Here is a 21,172-nt window from a genome sequence, read left to right as displayed (position 1 = left end):
CTAGTTGATGCTTATTAGCTAATATTGTGCCCCTGTACTGGGCATTGGTGAGGCCACACCTCGAGTGCTGGGTGCAGTTCTGGGCTCCCCACCATCAGAAGGACATTGAGGTCCTGGAGCGAGTGCAGAGAAGGGCAACCAGGCTGGGGAAGGGGCTGGAGGGCAAATCCTATGAGGAGCAGCTGAGGGAGCTGGGGGTGTTCAGCCTGGAGAAGAGGAGGCTGAGGGGAGACCTTCTCACCACCTACAACTACCTGAAGGGACAGGAGATGGGACAAGGGGCAATGGCATGAAGCTGTGCCAGGGCAGGGACAGATTGGATATTAGAAAAAAAATTGTTCCTGAAAGAGTTGTCAGGGCTGGAACAGGCTGCCCAGGGAGGGGGTTGAGTCACCTTCCCTGGGTGTGTTCAAAAAAAGGGTAGATGATGTACTTAGGGATCTGGTTTAGCATAGGATGGGAATGGTTGGACTCGATGATCTTCAGAGGTCTCTTCCAACCTTGTGATTCTGTGATTCTGTGATTCTGTACAATCACTGACACAAATCAAATACTATTTGCTTTAAGATGAACTCAGGGAGAAGATACACGTGTAAGAAGGAGGAGTGAGAGCTATACTGAGACAATAGAAAAATAGTCTAAAAAATAGAGAAGACATCTTGAAAAGCCACATCTCTGTAGCTACAGGGTCACAGAGGATAATCAGCTGAAACAATGTCCAAGTGTAATTCTGTGACCAGAAGCTTTAATTTAGCCCAGGGATGTAGGTGTCAAGACTGAGGTTCCCTGTGCAGTAACAAAAAAGGGATGCACCTCTCCACAGAGACAAACCACCCTCAGACAAGCGGAATGAACCACTTCCAAGTAGGCCCTACCTTTCTCCTTTGGGGAGGCTAAATTCCTAACACAGGTTAAATGCTTACTGTTTAGGTGGCTGCATTGTATCAGCCCTAGGATGGCTACACCAGATCAACTCTAAGCATACAGATTAAAAAAAAAACAAACCCTAAAAAACCCTGCAAAACCGACCAGAGAAAATACCCCAAGGAAAAAAACCCCAACCACCCTTTTTCTGAAAAGTCAGCATTGGTTTAAATAAAATTCCTGGGGTTATTTTATGACCCATTTTTTTCAGGAGGCCAGACTGGCTGATCACAGTACACAGTTCTGTCTTCCTAATTTCTGAAGGCATGAAACCCGACCAAAGTTTGGGAACTCAGCAGGTCCTAGAAGGACACCCACAAGGGAAAATGAATGTTTGAGTGAATCCATATCTATCACCAAGGAAATGGTCCAGTTCAAAACTCTTTCTGGGGCACTGTAACTGTTGCTTCTTATTAATCATTTAATCAAAGATCTAAACTGCTACCATCTGTAAAAATTAAAATAATTTGGCCAAGCCTGTAATATAAAACACCCTTGGTAATTAAGCCAGTTGGATGTCATCAGTCATGCTTTCAGGGATGCAGAAGCCTTTTATTACACACAGTACTGGTGGAAACAGATGCATGGCAAATACCCTTTAAGTGACAGTACTCATCTGTGACCTAAGCAAAGATGTAGGTTATTATCCTAAACCTGGATTCATTGCTGAGATAGCCAAAGTCAATTAACACAATCATACAACCAGGATCAGACAAAGCAACACAATACTGATATACACAGGTCTCATTCTACCCATCTCAATACATGCTGTTGTCAGCACTACCAATGGGGGACAAAATAATCACATAATATGTGAGAATGTCTCAGCAGAAACAAACACCTCCCACACATCTACAAGGATAATCCACTGCCCTTTGCTCCAAAATAAGAACTGCTGTGCTTGGAACTCTTAGCCACGGAGTGTTATCAAAACCTGAATCTGCTAAAATGCCAGGGAGCTGCAGTATCTTGGCATTATGACTGCTGCAGTGAGTGAAAAACACACCTCTGTGTCGTACTGAGCAAATGGCAGAAGCCTGTTGTTCCTGTCCCTGGCTAGCACTGGTTCCACACACGTCAGGAGAGCGGCTGATCCCAGAGCCCAGCACACCCTACAGCTGGGGGCTGTCCCTCTCAAGGGGCTCACCTCTATTCAGCATGCAGTCACTCACACCACAGAATATGGCTGTAAACACGTGCAAATGAGAGAGCCTACAAGAAGAGGGTGTCTCAAAACATGCCACCCTGCTCTCCAAGTGCAGTATGCACTGCAGAGCACAACCAGCATGGTGGTGCTGCTCAGGGAAGAAGCTGGGCTGCCTGGCACAGTCACATGCAGCCTCTAGGCCCGTCCAGCCAGGCCTCCAAGGCCGGACGCTGGATATGCTGGGCAGTATCCCCACCACCTCACTGTATGCAGTACTTCCCTTGCTGTACTCTGTACACAGCTCCCCCCTGACTGCACACAGCTTGACAGAAGGCTTCACACTTCACACAGCAACACAGACACAGGTACAGCTGCACAGCACACCCGGCTGCAGCAGGCCCCGCTCGTGTCAGTGCCGCAGGAAGAACGCCTGGCTCAACAGCACAGCCCTGCTTCTGACCTCCTGGTCACCACTTTGTTTTGCCTGGGAAGAAAGGCAGCCTGGACAGCCCCTGAGCTCTCACTGTTTAACAGAAATAAGCTGGAAAGAATTTCCTTTCTTCCCTTCCAGAAGTCAGCTTTTCTAACCCCTGCATGCTCTGCTGATAAATGGGAAGTTATATCCTGCCTGTTATTAACAAGTACAGACCACAGAGTTGAGAAAAATCAGACCATTTCAGGTGAAAGGGAGCTCAGGAGACCTAGTCCAGTGCCCCTGCTCAGAGCAGAATCAACTAAAGCAGGTTTCTTCAAGGGGTCTTGAAGATCTCCCAGGATGGAGGCAAGGTGTTCAGTGTTTGTTCAGTTTCACTAAAAGGTTTGTTCTTGTCCTACCACTGGACACTGCTGACCTCTAGTCACCAGTTTCCAGATGGACTTTGTGCTGCTCACCCCAACTGCTTGACTGAGCCTGGTAGTTTGTCAGCCAGTTTTTAGTCAGCCTCACTGCCCAGTTACTTAGCCCATACGTCATAACCTTGTCTAGGAGAATGTTATGAAGAAGGTTCTCTGCACCATTCACCAGTGTGCACACATTTTCCTTCACCTTCATTTTGTTGCCGATATACTTCTAGAAGTCCTTCTTATAGTCCTTTAACGTGCCTCACCAGATTCAGATCCAGATGGGTTTTGGCTTAGAATCACAGATCGGTTTGGGTTGGAAGGGACCTTAAAGATCTCCCAACTCCAACCCCCTGCCATGGGCAGGGACACCCTCCACCAGACCAGGGTGCCCAAAGCCCCATCCAGCCTGGCCTTGAGCACTGCCAGGGAGGGAGGAGCCACAGCTGCTCTGGGCAGCCTGTGCCAGGGCCTCACCACCCCCAAAATGAAGAGGTTTTATCTAATATCTAAACTTTCAGTTTAAAAACATTACTCCTCATCCTATAGCTCCCTGCCCTTGCAAACACCCCTTCTCCAGCTTTCCTGTAGGCCCCCTGCCTTAGGTGCTGGAAAGCTGCTGTAAGGTATTCCTGGAGTCTTCTCCAGACACAGCAACCTCAAATTTTCCAACACCATCCCTGTATGTTCTGAGAGTGTCTCTACACTTCTCTAGGATCAACTTCCTTGGATTTCCTGCACACTGGGATGGCCCATTCAAAAACTCACAACGCTGCAGCCAATAATCCCACCACACTGTATAACCTTTTACACACACAAGAGACAATGTCAGGCATTTGCAACAACACATGAAGTTGGGTTGCCTCTTCTTTTATGAAAAAACAGCAAACAAGCAAACAAACACCACACACACACATACACACACACCCAAATGGCTTAGGCAATGGCTTTGAAAGAAAAGCAGCCAAGATGTACAGCCCAATCAAAAGCCCAGAGAATGACCCTACATCCTCTGCACCCTACTATGTGGTGTTAGGATGCTAATTATCAAACAGCATCATCCCTCCCTCAGGAACTACTTATTAATCATGTATAGCAGCACATAAAGAAGCTATACTTGCTTCAGATGGCTTTTCTGGGCACTGGGCATTTTCTGTCAGCCACCTGAGTTTTCAGAACCACCATCTGGAAAAAGTAATGAGTAATATATATTGAATAGCAAATACAGTGATTTCTGTGACAGTTTTGTTGCATCTGGCTCTGCTGTCTGTGTTCCCATTTGAGGTCTTGCCAGCCTCTTTCATCTGTTTTTACACTGCAAACTGCACTGAGGTTACTCCCTGAGGGCCCAGGACATACTCTGTAACAGCCACCTGTACTGTGACATGACAAAGTTCTCCTTCCTCAGCTGAAGTCAGCACTTACCTCCAGGGTGTCACTTTCTGCTTACTCTCCTAAAGCCTGGACAGACTACCCAGGGCTGTGAGGCTCTGCTAAAGAGCCACCAGGTACATAGGCACATGAAAGACACACTGGGAAATTCTGTGTGTGGAGTAACTAGCAAATAAATTTACTGGCTACAGAGGGGGCTGGGTTTGCCCTTTTCCTTTTTTTTTTAAACACAGAAAATTGTTTCACGTGTGGTTGGTGAAGAGCTCAATTTAAGACTGTGACAAGGACAGCCCTGAAGCCAGCAGCAAGCACATGCACTGAAGAGAAACAAAGCTGTAGTCATTTTCCTTTCAATCTGGAACCAGCTCAGCTTTGACCTGTACCAGCACATTGCAGATGCTCTGTTTTTCCAGGTGTTCCTTTGCAGGGACTGGTGCACTTCAGCACTGGACTGAAAGCATTGATGTAAGAGGCAGATATCATGTATTACTCTTATTCATCAAAGCCTTGGAGAGACTTCCAGGAAAATGATGACATTTGGTGTGCATTGACTCCAAATGAAACCTCATATCTAGAACTCTGGTTCAGCACTTAGAAAATGTCTCTGTTCTGCCTCCATAAAGCCTTCCAGATGATAGAAAGCAATTTTGCAGAGTCATCTGCATTTCCTCTAAATCTAGAGCATCCTGTCCTACCTCTGCACTCCCATTCATGCTTTTGCAGAGGTACAAAGATGTCAAATTTCATTCTCTCTCTCACACATCTCTTTTTTTAAAGAAACTAAGCAAATCATGCACAGTGTCTTGCAAAAAACAAATAACCCAGAACCTTGCCAAAAAATGACAGAATGGGCAAAAATAAAATGACAGTTAGAATGTAAAAAGCATCATATTTTATTAAAAAACTTAAGCAAAACAACAGAAGAACCAGTGTGGATCATGTGCTGTCTATGGATACAACTGTGAAAGGCAGTCTGACAGCGATCAAACAGCCAGCCATACCAGGGAGTTCATTTCTCCACTTTTAAGTTAATTTTAAGCAACTTTTTTCTTTAATTTGAGCAATTGAGTTGGTACTCAATGTCTAAATTACGTATATGGATACCTGAATGTCTCTTGGAGCAACTGAATACTGAAACTGCCAAGTGCAAAGATAAGCACTTGCCTCCTGTGACTGAGGACCACTACTGAGTCACCAGAATTTTGTCTTTTCTTAGAAAATAAGTAAACTTCCCAGGCTTACAAACAGCACAGTAACAACCCAGGATTACACAATGCCTGAACATAAACCAAGTAATGCTGGATTTCTGAAACTTTCCCCCAGTGGCTAATGTGGCATCGTACTTTGAGGGCTTTACTGCAGTCAGTAGCAAGATCACCTACTTCCTTTCTCCTCTGGACCTCCAGGAAGTCATATGCCAAAGTCTGTGGCAACAGATACACCTGTTCCAGCCCCACTACAAGTCCATGCTCACAAACCATCTTCTCTGGTAAGCAGTTCCATGCACCACCTGAGACACAGCTACCTCACCATTCACCACTCCCACAGACAACAGGACATGCCAGGTGTGTCAGCGCTGCCACTGCTGGAGATTGTCCCTGGCCAGGGATTCTCAGCAGCAGGAATTCACATGGCAGCAATGGACTGGACTGGCTCTGCTGTGTCCCATTTGCCATCTCATCTGGCCCCATACCAAGCCAGAGACCCTTTGTCTGGTCTTCAGGCTACTACATTGAACGGTCAGAGACCGTTCTCAGGACCTGTTGCCAACTGGCACCCCACAATTCAGTTTCCTCTCAGCTAAAATGACAACACAGCTCAGCTTCCCCACAGCTCCTTCCAAACAAGCGGGACCACATCCAAACTGTCAATCAGGAATAAGCTCTGACCCCAGCTAGGCCCCAAACCGTGCCCAAGCACTGAAGCAGTGGTGGCTGACCCAGGCCTAAACCACCTGAGGGATATGCCAACAATCACTTGCCAGGGTGTGGGCCCTTCCCTGGCCTGATTTTCTTTGCAAACACCGTTTTTGACTAATGGAAGCAATTCTGTGGCAAAGAACAACCTTGAGGAGAATGATCCAACCACAAAAAAGGGGTCCCAGGTGCTGACTTGAGACCATGTCCTTTCCCTGAGAGGTAGTTTCCATGTGTCTGGAAGCTCAGCTCTTACTCTCTGCCTCTGTTCTGGGTAAGTTTGGTTTTTTTTTTAAATGGCAATTACTTTTTTTCCCCCCTTTAAAACAGACCTTCCTGCCAAAAGACTGATTTTACCTGAAGACTGCATATGGCATCAGTAACAACTGTGACAGGAGGACTTGCAAATTTAAGGCTGCTGATAGCCACTACAGAAAGGAAAGGGAAGCAAGGTAACCTTTTGCCACAAAGAAGGAACTACTGTGTGCCCATCAAACCAGAGTAGCAGCATGATGTTATAGATTTAAAAGACATGACCAACCTGAACTTTATTTTGTGATGGGTAAATACTTTTCTGTATTAAATACTTTCCACAGGCACTTTTTTTCACTGCAGTTGCCACTCTTTCATTATTACTTCCCCATTAGCAAGCAATCCTGCCACTCCTTTTACACATGTTTTCAAATCTTAAGACAATCCAAGAAGAACCCACAAAGCATCACAAACCCAGCTTCAGTGATTCTCTGGGGAAAAAAAAATCCCCTTGAGGCATCTTCCCTCACAAAACCTCTTCACAATAAGGTATTTATGGAGTTTTATTCTTTTGAAATCATTCATTATTTACTACATATGTTCTGGAGCTATATAATTTTTGACCATTATGCTGTTTATTTTCAGTTCTGATAAACAGCTTGGAAGCAAATGGCTCCTGTGAATTGCTGATGGCTGATACATAATTAAAATGCAATTTTATGAGGTTTAAGTGTAAACTACTTCTCAAATGCACATCATTTTTTTTCCTGATTATGGCATGACATTTTCAGAGAACTGCTACAACAGATTTTTTCCACAGAAATTAATTTCTTTCTCCATTGTGATTCTTTTCTCATATTCAAAGGACTAAACTGAAGCAAACTCTGCTTATCCTGCCCACTGTGAAATCACAGCGTGCTCTGAGCAAAGATGTCAGGGTCACTCCCTCACAGAGGCTGAACAGCATCCTTGTTTCATACTGGTTTTTAAAGGAGCAAGATATTCAGGCAAGATACCAAAGGTGGCAGAGTTTCACATAAGCAAGTCTCAGAGGTAACTGGGGGTTCTGCATCTGCAGGGATGTGGCACTTCAGAGAATCACTGGGCTGCACTTGCAGACAGAGGACTTTTATTGCTTGTTCCTGTGTAAGCTCAACCAGACACTTGTTTCTCATAGCATTTTTAAAAAGCCTCCTCATTATCCTGTTGTTCTTACCCCCAAAGCAAATTGGAGTTTCATGAGGCAACAAACTGAGATTCCAGATCATGGAAGCCCTCTGTGTAAAGGCCCTTTTCATAGGAGTGTGACTGACAGATTTGGTACTTGGGTCCCCCAAAAGACCCAGGAAGGAATCGAGTTTGAGAGATTTATTAATTCCTCCCCTGCTGCCATCTGGTGCCAGGAGCAAGCAAATTACTCCCAACACTTTGAAAAGTGCAATTTACTACAATGATCAAGTGAACCTGAGCAGCTACATCAGCAGGGCCCATCTCTCTCTAACTCCTCCCTTCTCCCTCCATCACCTGCTGTTTGAAATGAAGCTCACACTCTGGGGGGAAATGGAAGCATGAGGAGCAATTAGGAAGTGCTTGGGAGACACCATTGTGCAAGAGGCTCAAACTTTCCTTTCCAAAGCAGCACAACCAAGCACCCATCTCCAGTGACTTGTGCCACAGGCAGCATGGGAAACAAAGAGCAGTTAGAATTCCATGCACAGCTACAGAGCTGTGACTTCACTGGCATCACCCCGACCTGGCAGGATGGCTCATGCCTGGAGTGCAGCCATGTAAAGACACAAACTCTACAGGTGAGGAAGAAGGATTGTGCTCTTCACAAAAGAGCAGCAGTTTAATTGCATGTAGCATTGCCTTTTAACAGGTGATGGGCCAGCTGCCAGCTATGGGTAAGACTCAGAGGGCAGAAGCACAGGTGGTACCTTCTACAGACCATTGGATGAGTAAGAGGAAACAGATGAAGCATTTTTCTGACAACCAGAAGCAGTCACATCATTTCTGCAGTGGAGTGAAGACAGTTTTTGACACAGGTAATAAACAAGTCAGCTGTAGGAATCATGTTGATGGATCTCTTGCAAATAAGGAAGCATTGGTCAAGGGTTGGATGAGCAATGGTAGTACTGGTAGCCCTAACTGTGAGACAGAGAAGCTCAAGATCCTGAGAGAAGGTACCAAGAAAAATAACAGATGAGAAAGTCTCAATTACAGGCTGCCCAGGGGGGTTGTGGAGTCTCCTTCTCTGGAGGAACCTTTTCTCCAGTGCTCACAGTGATACAGTTCCTGTTTCTTAGCACAGTTGAGTGTTCCTCCACTGCTTTCAGTCCATATGCAAAAGTGAAGAGCTAAGGCTTGGAAACAAGGAAAGAAACACAACAAACCAAGGAAGCTGACAGATTTGTATGAGGGGGGTGAGAGAACCAGGGGCAAGAGACAAATTTTGCAGAAGAGAGGAGCTGTAGTTAAGAAACAGGGATAATAGACTTGAAGTAGAATAAGGGGTAAATGAATTGGAAAAGACTTCAAATCCAAAAAGGAGTTGGGACACTTATGAAGAGTTGGAAGGATGCAGGGAAGGAAGGAATGGGGAGGGAGAAGGACAAGACTGGGACTTAGGAATCAGAAGACAGCAGAACAGCCACTACTACAAGACACACATTAATGGAAGGAAAGATGGACACAGGATCAAGACTGAGAGAGAGAACCTGGAGAATCTGAGCCTGTGAGTTATAGGAGAAAGACTGGAAAAAGTGGTTGTGTTTCAATGGCACTAAAAGGGGCTTAGGGAGAGAAAAGGCTGTGACAAGGGAGAGACATTGGGTTTTTCCAAAGAGGCATAGTGGGCAAGCTTACACTGGTGATCATGGGGACTGGAACAGGATTATCCCTTACCAATTCCTTTTCACAGCCCTTGTTTTTTGTTTTGGAGAAGGGGGGTTGTTTGGCTTGCTTTCTTTTCTTTTTTTTTTTTTTTTCCCCAGCAATTTCTGTTGTGAAATTTCCAGCTACCCTCCTGATTTCTGTGCTACATGAGCAATTTGGGATCTACAGACAGCTCATGTGTGCACAAACAGGGCAGGCAAAGCTTGTAAGAGCAAGCAGGAAAGTGTAATTAATTTCCTGTGGTCCCACAGCAGGTTAGTACCACATCCAGATTCCTCCTCCCAGCTCCAGTGCCCAGTTCCCCCAGACCCTGCTGCCTTCTTCCATTTCCACACAGCATGGCAAACAGACTGACTGGCAAGACAGGCACCACTCCAGCAAAACACAGCCCCTTGTAGGGGCTCTGCCTGTAGTCTGAACCAACAGGACAAAAACCTTCTCTAGCTGGTGTACTGTGTAGCCATGGATATCAGGTGCTCTGCACTGGAGCCAACAGCCTGTGCTAGGTCAGAAGTAAAGGGCAGCTTGAGACCATCACCCTAACGTGGTGGTAAGAACTGAGCTGCCTTGCACCCACCCAGCTTGGAGCAACACCACAGCAAGCTGTTTATTTTTGGGAAAGACATGCATATCTCTGAAAAACACTCTGCCTCTTGCAATTCCTTCTCTGCATTGCAAGGAGGGGTTGTGCAGCTCAGGGTCCAGTACATCTGTCCTATCTTCTCCCTGCTTTGTTTGCCTCCCAACAGGCCACCTGAAGTGTGGCTAGCTGGGCTCTTCCTGCATCTCTGCAGCCAGCAGAGGAATTCTTATTTCACAGAATCACAGAATCAATCACAGGAGTTGGAAGGGACCTGGAGAGCTCATGGGGTCCAACCCCCCTGCCAAAGCAGCTCCCCAGCTCATATTGCACAGGGCGGCGTCCAGATGGGGCTGGAATCTCTCCAGAGAAGGAGACTCCACACCCCCTGGGCAGCCTGTCCCAGGGCTCCCTCACCCTCACTGGGGAAAAGTTCTTCCCCATGTTGCTGTGGAACTCCCTGTGCTCCAACTTGCAGCCATTGCCCCTTGTCCTGTCCCCACAGACACTGAAAAGGGGCTGCCCATTCCCCCTGCATCCCATCCTTAAGATATTTCTAAACATTAATAAGGTCCCCCCTTAGTCTTCTTTTCTCCAGGCTGAACAGCCCCAGCTCACTCAGCCTTTCCTCACAGGGCAGATGCTCCAGGTCCTTCATCATCTTTGTAGCCTCCTCTGGACTCTCTCCAGATCCCTGTCCTTTTTATCCCAGGGAGCCCAGAACTGGACACAACACTCCAGGTGGGGCCTGACCAGGGCAGAGCAGAGGGGGAGGATCCCCTCCTGTGACCTGCTGGCCACACTCCTCCTGATGCCCCCCAGGATCCCATTGTCTCTCTCAGCCCCCAGGGCACACTGCTATCCTGACAAGCTCTACATGTTAAGCTTTAACAAGTGGTTACCATAAATTAATGAATATTAATTAATGAATTAACAAACAACTCATTAACATTTTTTAAATCTGGAACAATGAAATCTAGCTACAGCTGGTTTCTCTCTCTTCTAGGAAAAAAATATCTCTATTTTCAGCTTCTAAAAAGAATTGCAATTAATAATAACAAATAATGAGGAAATCAGCAGCAGTTGCTGCAAATAAATTCCAAGAACTGACAATGCAGATTAAAAATCTTGTGTTTCCATGTGGACGTGTGCAGGAATGACACTAAATGACATCCATGCAGGTTGGGGGACTTAAAGTAAGAGTAACTGATAAAAAATGTATGCTTTGCTGGAACACCTTCCAAACCCTGGATGCTTGCAAGCTTCTGCTGCCACCACCAACTGAATATAAACAATCCCTCTATATTAATGGATAAGTACAGTCACAAGTCTGTATTCACCTAAATGCTCACTGGAGAAGTGAACACAGTCACATCAGCTAGCATTTATCCCTTTATACATGTTTCCAGTCAAGCCTACCATATTTTTTAGAACAACAGAGAATCCACACAGCAAGAACTTGGGCTTTGGTGCTGCTCTAGAGGCAGCCCAAGAAAAATTTGTGCTTCTGCCTCCAACGTTTCTATTAAGTCTTTTAAGCATCCTCTGCTACCTCGCCCTGCTCATTAAGAAAGGAGAACAGATTTCCCATGGCAGTTATATATAAATAGATTTAAAGAAGAAGGGGAAGGTTTGTGGTTTTGCAGTACATTTGATGACATAAAAGTACAGAAATCAGTCATTACATACTCTGAGCACTGTTATTATCCTGTAAAATAAAGATGCTTTATTGTCTTGGAGATTAACTCTCCCATTAATTCTAAGATCAATGAAGTGAAGATTACAATCCAGACAGAAGGTCTTGACTCTGCATTCTGAGTTATGCTGAGCAGAACTTCCTTAAGCAGGAGGTTGCATTGGTTATAATGGCTGTACTGAAAGGAGAAAGGATTGTAAACCCATGAAACCAGAGGAAATAACTCACAGGCAAACAGAAAATTAACATCGTGACTCTCTAACAATGGCATTTATGATGCACGAAACCCCAGTTGCCAGAGAAGAAAAGGTATTGCTTTGTGTTTGCCTGGCAGGGTTTTGTACTGAGGGGGTTGCAGGGGTGGCTTCTGGGAGAAGCTGCTAGAAGCTTCCCCTAGGTCTGACAGACCCAAGACCATCTGGGTCCAAGCTGGATCTGCTGCTGGCCAAGGCTGAGCCCATCAATGACAGTGGAAGTGCCTCTGGGGTGACATAGTTAAGAAGCAAAAAACCCCCTGGCTACAGCAGCCAGAGAGAGAGTGAGAAGATGTGAGAAACTGCAGACACCCAGGTCACTGAAGGAGGGGGAGGAGGTGCTCCAGGCACCAGAGCAGAGATTGCCCTGCAGCCCATAGTGAAGACCATGGTGAAGCAGCCTGTCCTCCTGGGAGGAGAAGCCCATGGGAGATGATGGGCAGCAGATATTCCACCTGCAGCCCATGGAGGACCCCACAGCGGAGCAGGTGGAGACACCTCAAGGAGGCCCACACTGGAGCAAGCTCCTGGCAGGACTTGCAGCCCATGCCTGGGCAGGTTTCCTGGCAGGACTTGTGACCCCATGGGGGACTGTGCTGGAGCAGTCTGTGAAGAACTGCAGCCCACAGGAAGGACTCACATTGGAGGAGTTCATGGGGGACTGTGTCCTGTGGGAGGGACCCCACATTGGATGCACAGGAGGAATGTGATGAGTCCTCCCCCTGAGGAGGAAGGAGCAGCAGAGACAATGTGTGATGAGTTGACCTCAATCCCCATTCCCTGTCCCCATTTGCCACTGGAGGGGAGGAGGTAGGGAATTTGGGAATAAAGTGAAACCTGGGAAGGAAGGGTGGCGTGGGGGGTGGGGGAACAGTGTGTGTTTAAGATTTGGTTCTATTTCTCATTGGTCTACTCTGTTTTGCTTGGGTAATAAATTAGATAATATTTTTTCTAAGTTTCTGGTTTGCCCCCAAGGATAATTAATGAAGAATCTCTCCCTGTCCTTATCTCAACCCATGAGTCTTTCATTGTATCTTCTCTCCCCAGTCCAGCTGAGGAGGCAGAGTGGTGGGGACTTGGCCTCCAGCCAGTGTCAACCCACCACAAGTATATGCCACAGAAAAAAAATCTAATACACATCTGAGTGCCTTGACTGTTTCATGTTAACATTCTCATAGCTTCTTCCCAGATTCTAAATTCCCTGTCTCTAAGAATTCATATTCTTTGCCAGCATCCTTCCCCTGGTCCCCCAAGTCATGGCATGCTCCCAAAGTGCACAACAGTTTGCCTTCACTTCAAGCTTGCTTTTCTCTTGAGTTGCACCTCCACAACCATCCTCCAACTTCCCCCATGCTGTGCTGAAAGACCTAGGTTGAAAAGCAGCCTTCTCCTACTGAAAGGGACTCAGCAGCCTGTTTAAAATACATGAATGAAAATTCCTGCCTAGCCATGATGACACATGTAAGGACTGGGCATGGCAGTTCTCTCCTCCAGGTCAGTGTAAGGATGCATTTCTGACTCGTTGTTCACTCCACCCCTGCTCTGGTGTAACATCCTACTGCATTTTCCCATCCTGCATTTTCCCATCCCAATCATCCCTTTCAGCTTCATGACAGCAGGGTCGTGTAGGAGAGCCCCTAGCTTAAACATGACACTTCCTTCTAGAGTCCCAAGCATCCCTGTATTGATACCAACAGCAAAGGTGGAAAGGGGCAAACACCCCAGCTAAAGAAAGGAGAGAGCAGCCTGAGAGCAGCAGAAATGCAGTTCAGCCAGAGGAAAGAATCAGGGTGAGGAGAAAGTAACTACTGATGACAAAGAAGCCTAACTATTTGGTTAATTTCCTGCAGGTGTGTAGGTCCCAAAGAGCATAAGCTTTTAAATTGCCTCTACACCTCATTGTAATCTGAAGACCCATAAGAAGAAGCAAGGCAAAAGAGGCTTACTGTGGTACAACCTCTTTCAGGGCAAGAGGAAAGGATCCAGAAATGGGAATCTACAAGAAAGTAGAGTCTAAATCAACAATAAGAATGGAAAATTTGGAATAAGGCCAAGCTTCACAGGAAGTGAGGGTAATTACAGAAAGACTATGCTCTCATGAAGAAGACAGTCCTGGAAACTGAGTTGCATTTGATGGCAGAAACCAAAGTGAAAACAGAAGAATATCTTGGAGAGGGAAGCTGAATAAGGCTCAGATTTCTTTCATGCCCTTTTCATATCTGCAGTTATCTGGAAAAGTAGTAGAAGGTGCTAAAAAACACCTGTTTATCCTCTACTAACATGTTTGAAAATCAGTTCCTGTAAAGAAACATATGAGTATTTTTAATACTACATCACTTGAAGTAAGCACTCAGAGTTCCTAAAAACACTGTAACTTACCATACAACTGAAAGTTTCCTGCCTTTCTTAACAACTGCAATACAACTCTTCTGCTTCATACAAGATCAAAGTAGAAACTGACATTCCTGCTAGAGAGTATTTCTAAAAACGAGAGTCAGTGGCATCGATTGAATTTTAAACACTGAGCTGGAGAGCTGTTCCTAAAATCTGTTCTGAGAAGCCATTCTTAGCCCACAGCTTCTCTTCTTCACTGCATGCACCGTTACCTCTGTCAGCCAAGTTGTTACTGCCCTGATACTATTTTCTGCTACTTAATAGCACAGTGTCTTGCATCTGTACAACGGTGAATGGGGTGATTTTGAAGATGTATTAGATGTAATGTAAAATGAGGCTTATGCTGAAAGGCCAGGTAGAGTCTTTCACTTCCTAATATTCCAAAGAACATGACTAATCAAGATGGGGAGGTGGGTAGATCCTCAGACTCAGTGTGCCTGCTCGTTCCTAGTAGTAGTGAGCAATGGGGAAAAAACGGTCTTGTGAAAACCTGTGTGGAACAACATCTGCAAAGTCAGGTGCCTCTGACTCTCTTCAGCAATCTTCTTGCAGGTGTCTTAAGTACAATGTCTCAAAGCCTCTTGAACCATTGACATTTCCCTCCTTGAGTAGGAAAAACAAAGCCTAGGAAACACCAAGTATTTGAGCTTGTTCTCAGCTTCCCAATCACCAAACTGTGTTTCATCACTCTTGGCAACTTTCAACTTTTGCCTGCAATATTTTTTGTCCCCAAAACAAGTTAAGGAAGAAAACCAGCTGGTTCAGCAGTAAGAATTTGTGAAGTTCAAATACTTTGTTCAGAAGCAAATAGCAACACTAACCTCTTTCATTTTTTCCAGCTCATTCTGTAGTGCTTGCTTGGCAATTTCAACTTCAATAAGCTGCTGTCTCAATTTTTCATTTTCATCTTCTGTCACAGTACGTTTTTCTTCCACATTTTCTAATTCATGGTGAAGTCTCACTGATACATCTTTTGCAACCTAGATGAAATGGTATTTCAAAAGAAAGATTAAAAGAAAAGAACTACTGCTTAGTACCTAAGCAACCCTTTACAGGTTGATTCTAGATGTTTCAATGGAAGTGGTGTGAAAGGAAACATAGACAAGGACATCCACAGGCATCATTATAAATCACTCAGAATTCAAGCCAATTCCTTCCCAAAAATGGTATAGTCTTCATATGGACTTTGCTAGAAACCACACTGGATACTACACCCCAGCTCCTCCTTACGTTCTGCTGTGCCAGTGGTGAAATAGGACCTTCATTATTCCTGGAGATAGCCCAGCCATCTATTTTCTCTCAACCCCTGCTAGCTTATGCTTTTCAAGGTGCTGTGTCATATACCCTTCAAATACTAGACATGCAGGAAGCATCTAAAAGCTGGACCCACCATCTCCAGGACTGCTGTACCTGTGCCTGGTAGAGGACCACAATCAGACACACCTTTATTTCAACACTGCTGGTTTCTTTCTCCTTCGTAGGCAGTGAATTTAAGTATCTGGAATTTTCTTCTATTGCTTAATTTAAAGAGTAAAACAGGAACAAATGGCATTTTTATTGACTTTGTGGTCACCCAAATGATGCCCAGTGTTTTATAGGAAAAATAACATTGTTTTACCTTTTTTATTATATATTTTCACAGCAGCAAGGTAAAAGCCACATGTCAAGAGCTAATACCTCTTCCTCATCTAAGGTAATGGGAGCTTTCCCATTCATGCCACTTGTGTTCTATTTTGTGAAACCACCAGAAACTGTGAACGTGCACCACAAATATTTAAATATGCACTAATCCCTGTTATGATGGGGATTTAGACACATGGTTTGAAAAGCCTGATTTCCTGCTTTTTTTTCAGAACACTGGGAAATATAATTAATCCTTCTTAGCACTAGCTAGGTGAGCTCAGAGAGCTGTCCTTTATGGCTCTGACTAGAACAATCTTCACGTTTGTATGTCAAAGAACTCTGTTTGACACACTAAAACCCTAAAGGAAACAATAATAATTGCAAGCAGGCCATCTAGAAGAATCCAGTCCACCAGAAAGCAGCAGCAGCAGCTAGTGACTCAGCCTCCCCTGACAAGAAACCCAGTGTGTGTGAGTTACAGATACAACACTGCAGTACAGCACAAGATCCTTCCATAACCTCCCCCACTGCACGCACACTGAAGACACATAATGCCCAACAGAAAGAGAGAGTGGAGGGGAATTGCAATTATATCCCTGCTCCAAAGAGGCTGCAGGATGAGCTGAGCGTCACACCACAGGGCTGTATCTTCATATCTCTTCCTACACTCAGTGTTAAACTGCTCATCTGGTTGTCCAACCAAAATAAATAGAAAATCATGGGAGACATTGGCAACAGCAGCCTAACAGAATCTGTCTTCAGCCCTTAAATACAGTCTGTATCAATAAATACAGCCAAATAGCAGAATAACAAAATCATTACAGGTAGTGACTCTTTGACACAAAATTTGGTGGAGTAGCAATTAATGTGGGGATATCCTGCAGAGCATTCTAGATCACATAGGAAATGGGACTCACTCCAGGATGCATTTTAATACAGCTATATGTGAGACTGTATCTCTGAAGGATTAAGTACCCTAATATATGAGTGTTATTGTGGATAGAAATTCTCCAGAAAAGGAGTTGGGAACACTACAGAGAATTGCACCTGAGTTACAGTTATGGTTAGCCAGCACCCAGAATTCAATTAGGCAGAATTTGGGCATTAGACATTGATCTCCACTCCAAAGCAGAACACATGCATGATTTGTGGGAACACGTTTCAAAAACATTATTCCCTTCCAAACAGTCAGTTGCATGGTGATTGGGAAAGGCATAGGAGAAATCCTAATGAAAGTGAGCCCTTTGTCCAGCTCAACCTAAGGACTGAGCTGCTATCTCCTATTTTTCAGGGGGACCACCTCACTGGAGGTTCCCTCACTGTTCCCCTCTCAGGCCCTGTGTGTCTGTTACTTGCTAATACAACACTGAGCCAACAAAGATTCCACAAGCTGGAATCACAGTATTTCACTTAGGACATGAAGGGTCATGTCCAAATTCTGCCTGCAAAGGTACATGTCTTGACTGTTCACCTCAGCATCATTCTGAGCGCGCAAAACGGCCCTTGTTTCGATCAGAAATTCCCCTGACAAAGGGGTTGTCTTGCTTCTGACCAGGAAAGCACTTTTTTTTTGTCAAAAGCCACATCGACAGCTGTACTTACACAACTGCCATGGCCACAGCAGCATGCAGGAGTTTTGAATATGCACGGAAAAGGAACATCAAATAGAATTAGAGAGAAGGATATTAGCATTTCAAATGGCATTAGTGAGAAAATTACTGGAACATGTCTTGGACTGGTTTCTACATTTTAATAAGAATCATGACAAGCTGGAAAATTTTCAGAGAAGATGATCCAAGCCTGTAAACCAGGCCTGGGAATAACAGACTCTCAATCCATTATAGTAAGTATAAAGAAGTTTAAAAATGGCCTTGTTGCTGATCACGCATTAAATCAGCATTTTCAGCTGCACTCCACAGAACCCAGTGAGCTGCAGGTAACTAGTTTCAGGCAGCAGTGCGGTCAGTAAGCTCACATTTGCCACACAGAGGCCTGTACTTCCATGCAAAATGGCAGGAGAGCAGTCAACTGAAAAAAGTGCATTAATCTCTGTGCAGTAAGAACCTGAAAAAACCTAGTGGGTGGAAGCAGAAATTAAACAGCAGCACAAGAAATGGGTTTTTCCTGTAATTAAACCAATCTAGAATGGACATGGGTATTTTACCAACAGCAAAGGACTCAGTCTTTAAATAAGGGCTGAAACTTCTCCTCAGCAACGGGCTGCAGCTCACTGAGGCGCTATGGATGAAAGACAGTTGATTACACATTGAAATTTGATGGGCTGTGCCTGTGGTTTCAGGTGGATGTGGAAACTCCTGGCTTCACTGAGGGTAACAGCGGCTTTTCCACTGACACCAACAGAGTCAGGATTTCTTGTGGTAACTCTGCAACTAGTCAACCTCCCGGTCATCTGAAATCTTTACTGAAGGGTACAGTAACCCCTCCAAAGTCAGTGGGACTACTTGGTGAGGCTGGTTTAATTTGCATCATAGAAGATCCAAAAGCTTTAGATCATAGAATCATGGAATTGTAGGGGTTGGAAGGGACCTCAAGAGATCATCGGGTCCAACCCCGATCCTATTCTGTGTTTGAATCACTTCCTGCACCTTAACTTTACCAAAAGAAACGAGTGGGCTAAAGCTGAAAACAGCCCATCCAACGTCCCGGAGGACTTCTGATTACCAAGGAAAGCTTGGCTATCGCTGTCCTACGAGCGGCACCGGGTGCGCAGCACACACCAGAATGGATGGGGATGTCTGAGTCACGAGGGCCGTGCCTCCTGCTCTTGCCACCAGCTCAGTGCCGTACCTTGAGGTCCTGCTCCATGCTGCGCAGGAGCTCGCCGTCGATCTCGCCGGTCTGGGCGTAGCGGAGCCTCTTGCGCTCGGCTTTGCGCAGGCGGTACTGCAGGATCCGGCAGTTCTTGTTGGCTCGCTCCAGCTCGTGGCGCATCTCTTGAAGCTGACAGGCGTCTTCCTCGAAGAAACTGTCCCTCATCTCGTCCATCTCCGTCCTCAGCTCGTCTATCTCGTTCTGGCACCCGGGGGGGGGGAGATGGGGAGAGGGACGCAACAGGTGGGTGGAAAGCACAAGCGTCAGCCCATGCAGGGGAAAGCGGCCAAGATGGAGCTGCTGCCGGCAGGGACCCCAGCCAAACACAACCCAGCTCATTGAAAGCACCGCGAGCAGGCAGGGAAGCGCTGCTGCCCGCACGCCCGGCGAGAGGCTGAGCGCCAGGGGACAGGGCAGCAGGAAGGCTCCCTCCAGGCCCCGGTTCTCACCGTCACCACCGCCCCAACCCCAGCCCCGGCTCTCCCCGCAGCCACCCACCCACCACATCCCCCCCCCCGCCCCTCACCTTGAGGCTCTCGTTCTCCTCCCGCAGCTTCTCCATCTCCTCCTGCATCTCCTCCTGCAGCTGCGGGCTCAGGGCGCGCTCGGGGACGCCGCTCCTGCCGCCGCCCGCCTCGCCCTGCCGCAGCCCCTCCGCCCCGGCCGCCGCCATGGCAGAGGGCGGCGAAGAGGCGGAGGCGGCCGGGGGAGGCTCGGCCGGGGCGGCGGCGGCCGCGGAGGAGGCGGAGGAGGCGCTGCCGCTGTGGTTGCTGCCCTTGGTTTGCATCTGGGCGGCCGCCGCCAGCCCTTTCCTGAGGTGGAACTGGATGAGCTCACTTTGAAGGCATCCCTCCTTCCAGTACCCGCCGCTGCCCGCCGCCCCCCGGCCTCTCCCCGCGCCGGAGGAAGATGGAGGCGACGGGGCCGCCTCCCCCGCGCCCTTCAGCGGAGCCCGCCCCGCTTTCCCCCGCCACTGCCTGGGCGGCGGCGGCGGCTGCGGCGCCACCACCACCCCCCCCGCCTCCCGCTCCCCCCCTCCGCCGCCGCCTCCTGCAGGGGGCGCCTCCTCGGCGGCCGGCGGGGCGGCGGGCTCGGCGGCGTGCGGCGGCTCCTCGGCGACGGCTTTCCCGCCGGGGCCGGGCGGCGGTTCAGCACCGGCGGCCGGCTGGACAGCTCCCGGCAGAGCCGAGCCGCGCGGCGGCTTGTCGGCGGCGCGGCCGCGGGCGGCTCGGGGGGCCTGGCCCGGCGGAGGGCGCGCTGAGGCGGCTTTGGCGGCGGCGGCCGGGGCGCGGGAGGCGGCGGCGGCGGCGGGCGGCGGGCGCGGGGCGTTGTCGCGGGCCCTGGCCGGGGAGGAGGCTCGCGGCTGCTTCCTGCCGCTGCTGCCCTCAGGATGGAGGCGAGGTTCGGCGGCGGCGCCCCCTGCAGGCGGCTGGCTCATGGCGGCGGCTATCTCGGGGAGGCGTCCATCACCGGCGGCGTCCTCCGCCTCCTCCTCCGCCGCCGCCAAAGCCCTGGGAGCTGGGGGAGGAGAAGCGGAGAAGACGGTCGGGGTGGGGACGGGGAGGGCAGCCCGGGGGGGGCGGGGAGACAGGCTCTCCGGTGACGCCAGCGTGCCCGTCCCTGGCCGCCGGCAGTCCCCCCTCTGCTCCCGAGCCCGGCCCGGCGGGCAGGGCGGCGGCCGGGGACGCGCCGCGCGGAGGCTGAAGCCCAGCCCCAGCCCGGAGCGGCTGCCGGGGCCGAGTCCGCGCAGCACGGCTGAGGCCGAGATCAGGGTCCTCTCCGCTTGCACCCAGGGGCCTTGTTCCCCGTCCCCGAGCCCTTAACCCTGCCACAGCGCAGCCACATTTCCACCCGCACACGACCCGCCCGCGCTGCCCAGCCAAGCGCCGGGCTGGGCGGTACTGCAGCTCCCTGCCGCCTCAGAGGCCTCGTCCAGCTCCCCCGCACGGCCCAGGGGGGACAGGCTGCGGTACAAAGGGCTGCACGCCTGGGAGCAACAAGGCGTTTCCCCTCAGCTCTGCCAGGGGCTCTTCCCGGGCGAGGGGAAGGCCTGCGAAGCTCAGAGAGAGCACAGGGGCGCTTCAGTCAGCTTCCACACCCAGACTGGGCCCAGCTTGGCTTCCAGAGGCCTTGCCAAGGACTGGTTCAGGGCTGTCACTGGTGATACAGACACAGGGCCGAGGTGTTATCACTCCAGCAGGTTTTCCAACCGCTATCAGGCAGTAGAAGATGTTCTGCAGGGTTCCTTCAGAGGTGCCCAGCTGGCAAGTCCCCCCCACGGCGACCAACTAGAATTTTCATGGCCACAACTGATGATTAAAAAGGTCTGCTAAAAGCCACAGCATGCTGCAAGGTTCTTTCTTAATATATTCTAAAAATAATGGCTATGATACACAAGCTGGGTTTTATTCAACTGTCCTTAAAGGG

General features: G+C 48.2%; 1 protein-coding gene across 1 annotated transcript in view; it reads right to left on the bottom strand.

The window, feature by feature from the left end:
• The window catches only part of MTCL3 (MTCL family member 3), a gene marked incomplete at both ends in the record, with an annotated part of 29,904 nt that extends 9,721 nt beyond the window's left edge, over positions 1 to 20,183 (bottom strand). Inside the window, 3 exons of the mRNA XM_084261699.1 lie at positions 15,112 to 15,270; positions 18,722 to 18,946; positions 19,272 to 20,183. Coding sequence (XP_084117825.1) covers positions 15,112 to 15,270; positions 18,722 to 18,946; positions 19,272 to 20,183 — 1,296 coding nt within the window. The remainder of the gene's footprint in view (positions 1 to 15,111; positions 15,271 to 18,721; positions 18,947 to 19,271) is intronic.
• Between the last annotated feature and the right edge of the window lie 989 nt (positions 20,184 to 21,172).

The sequence above is a fragment of the Gallinula chloropus genome, assembly GCF_964237585.1.
Source record: "Gallinula chloropus genome assembly, chromosome: 3".
Taxonomy (NCBI): domain Eukaryota; kingdom Metazoa; phylum Chordata; class Aves; order Gruiformes; family Rallidae; genus Gallinula; species Gallinula chloropus.
This window is presented reverse-complemented; position numbering and strand designations above follow the sequence as displayed.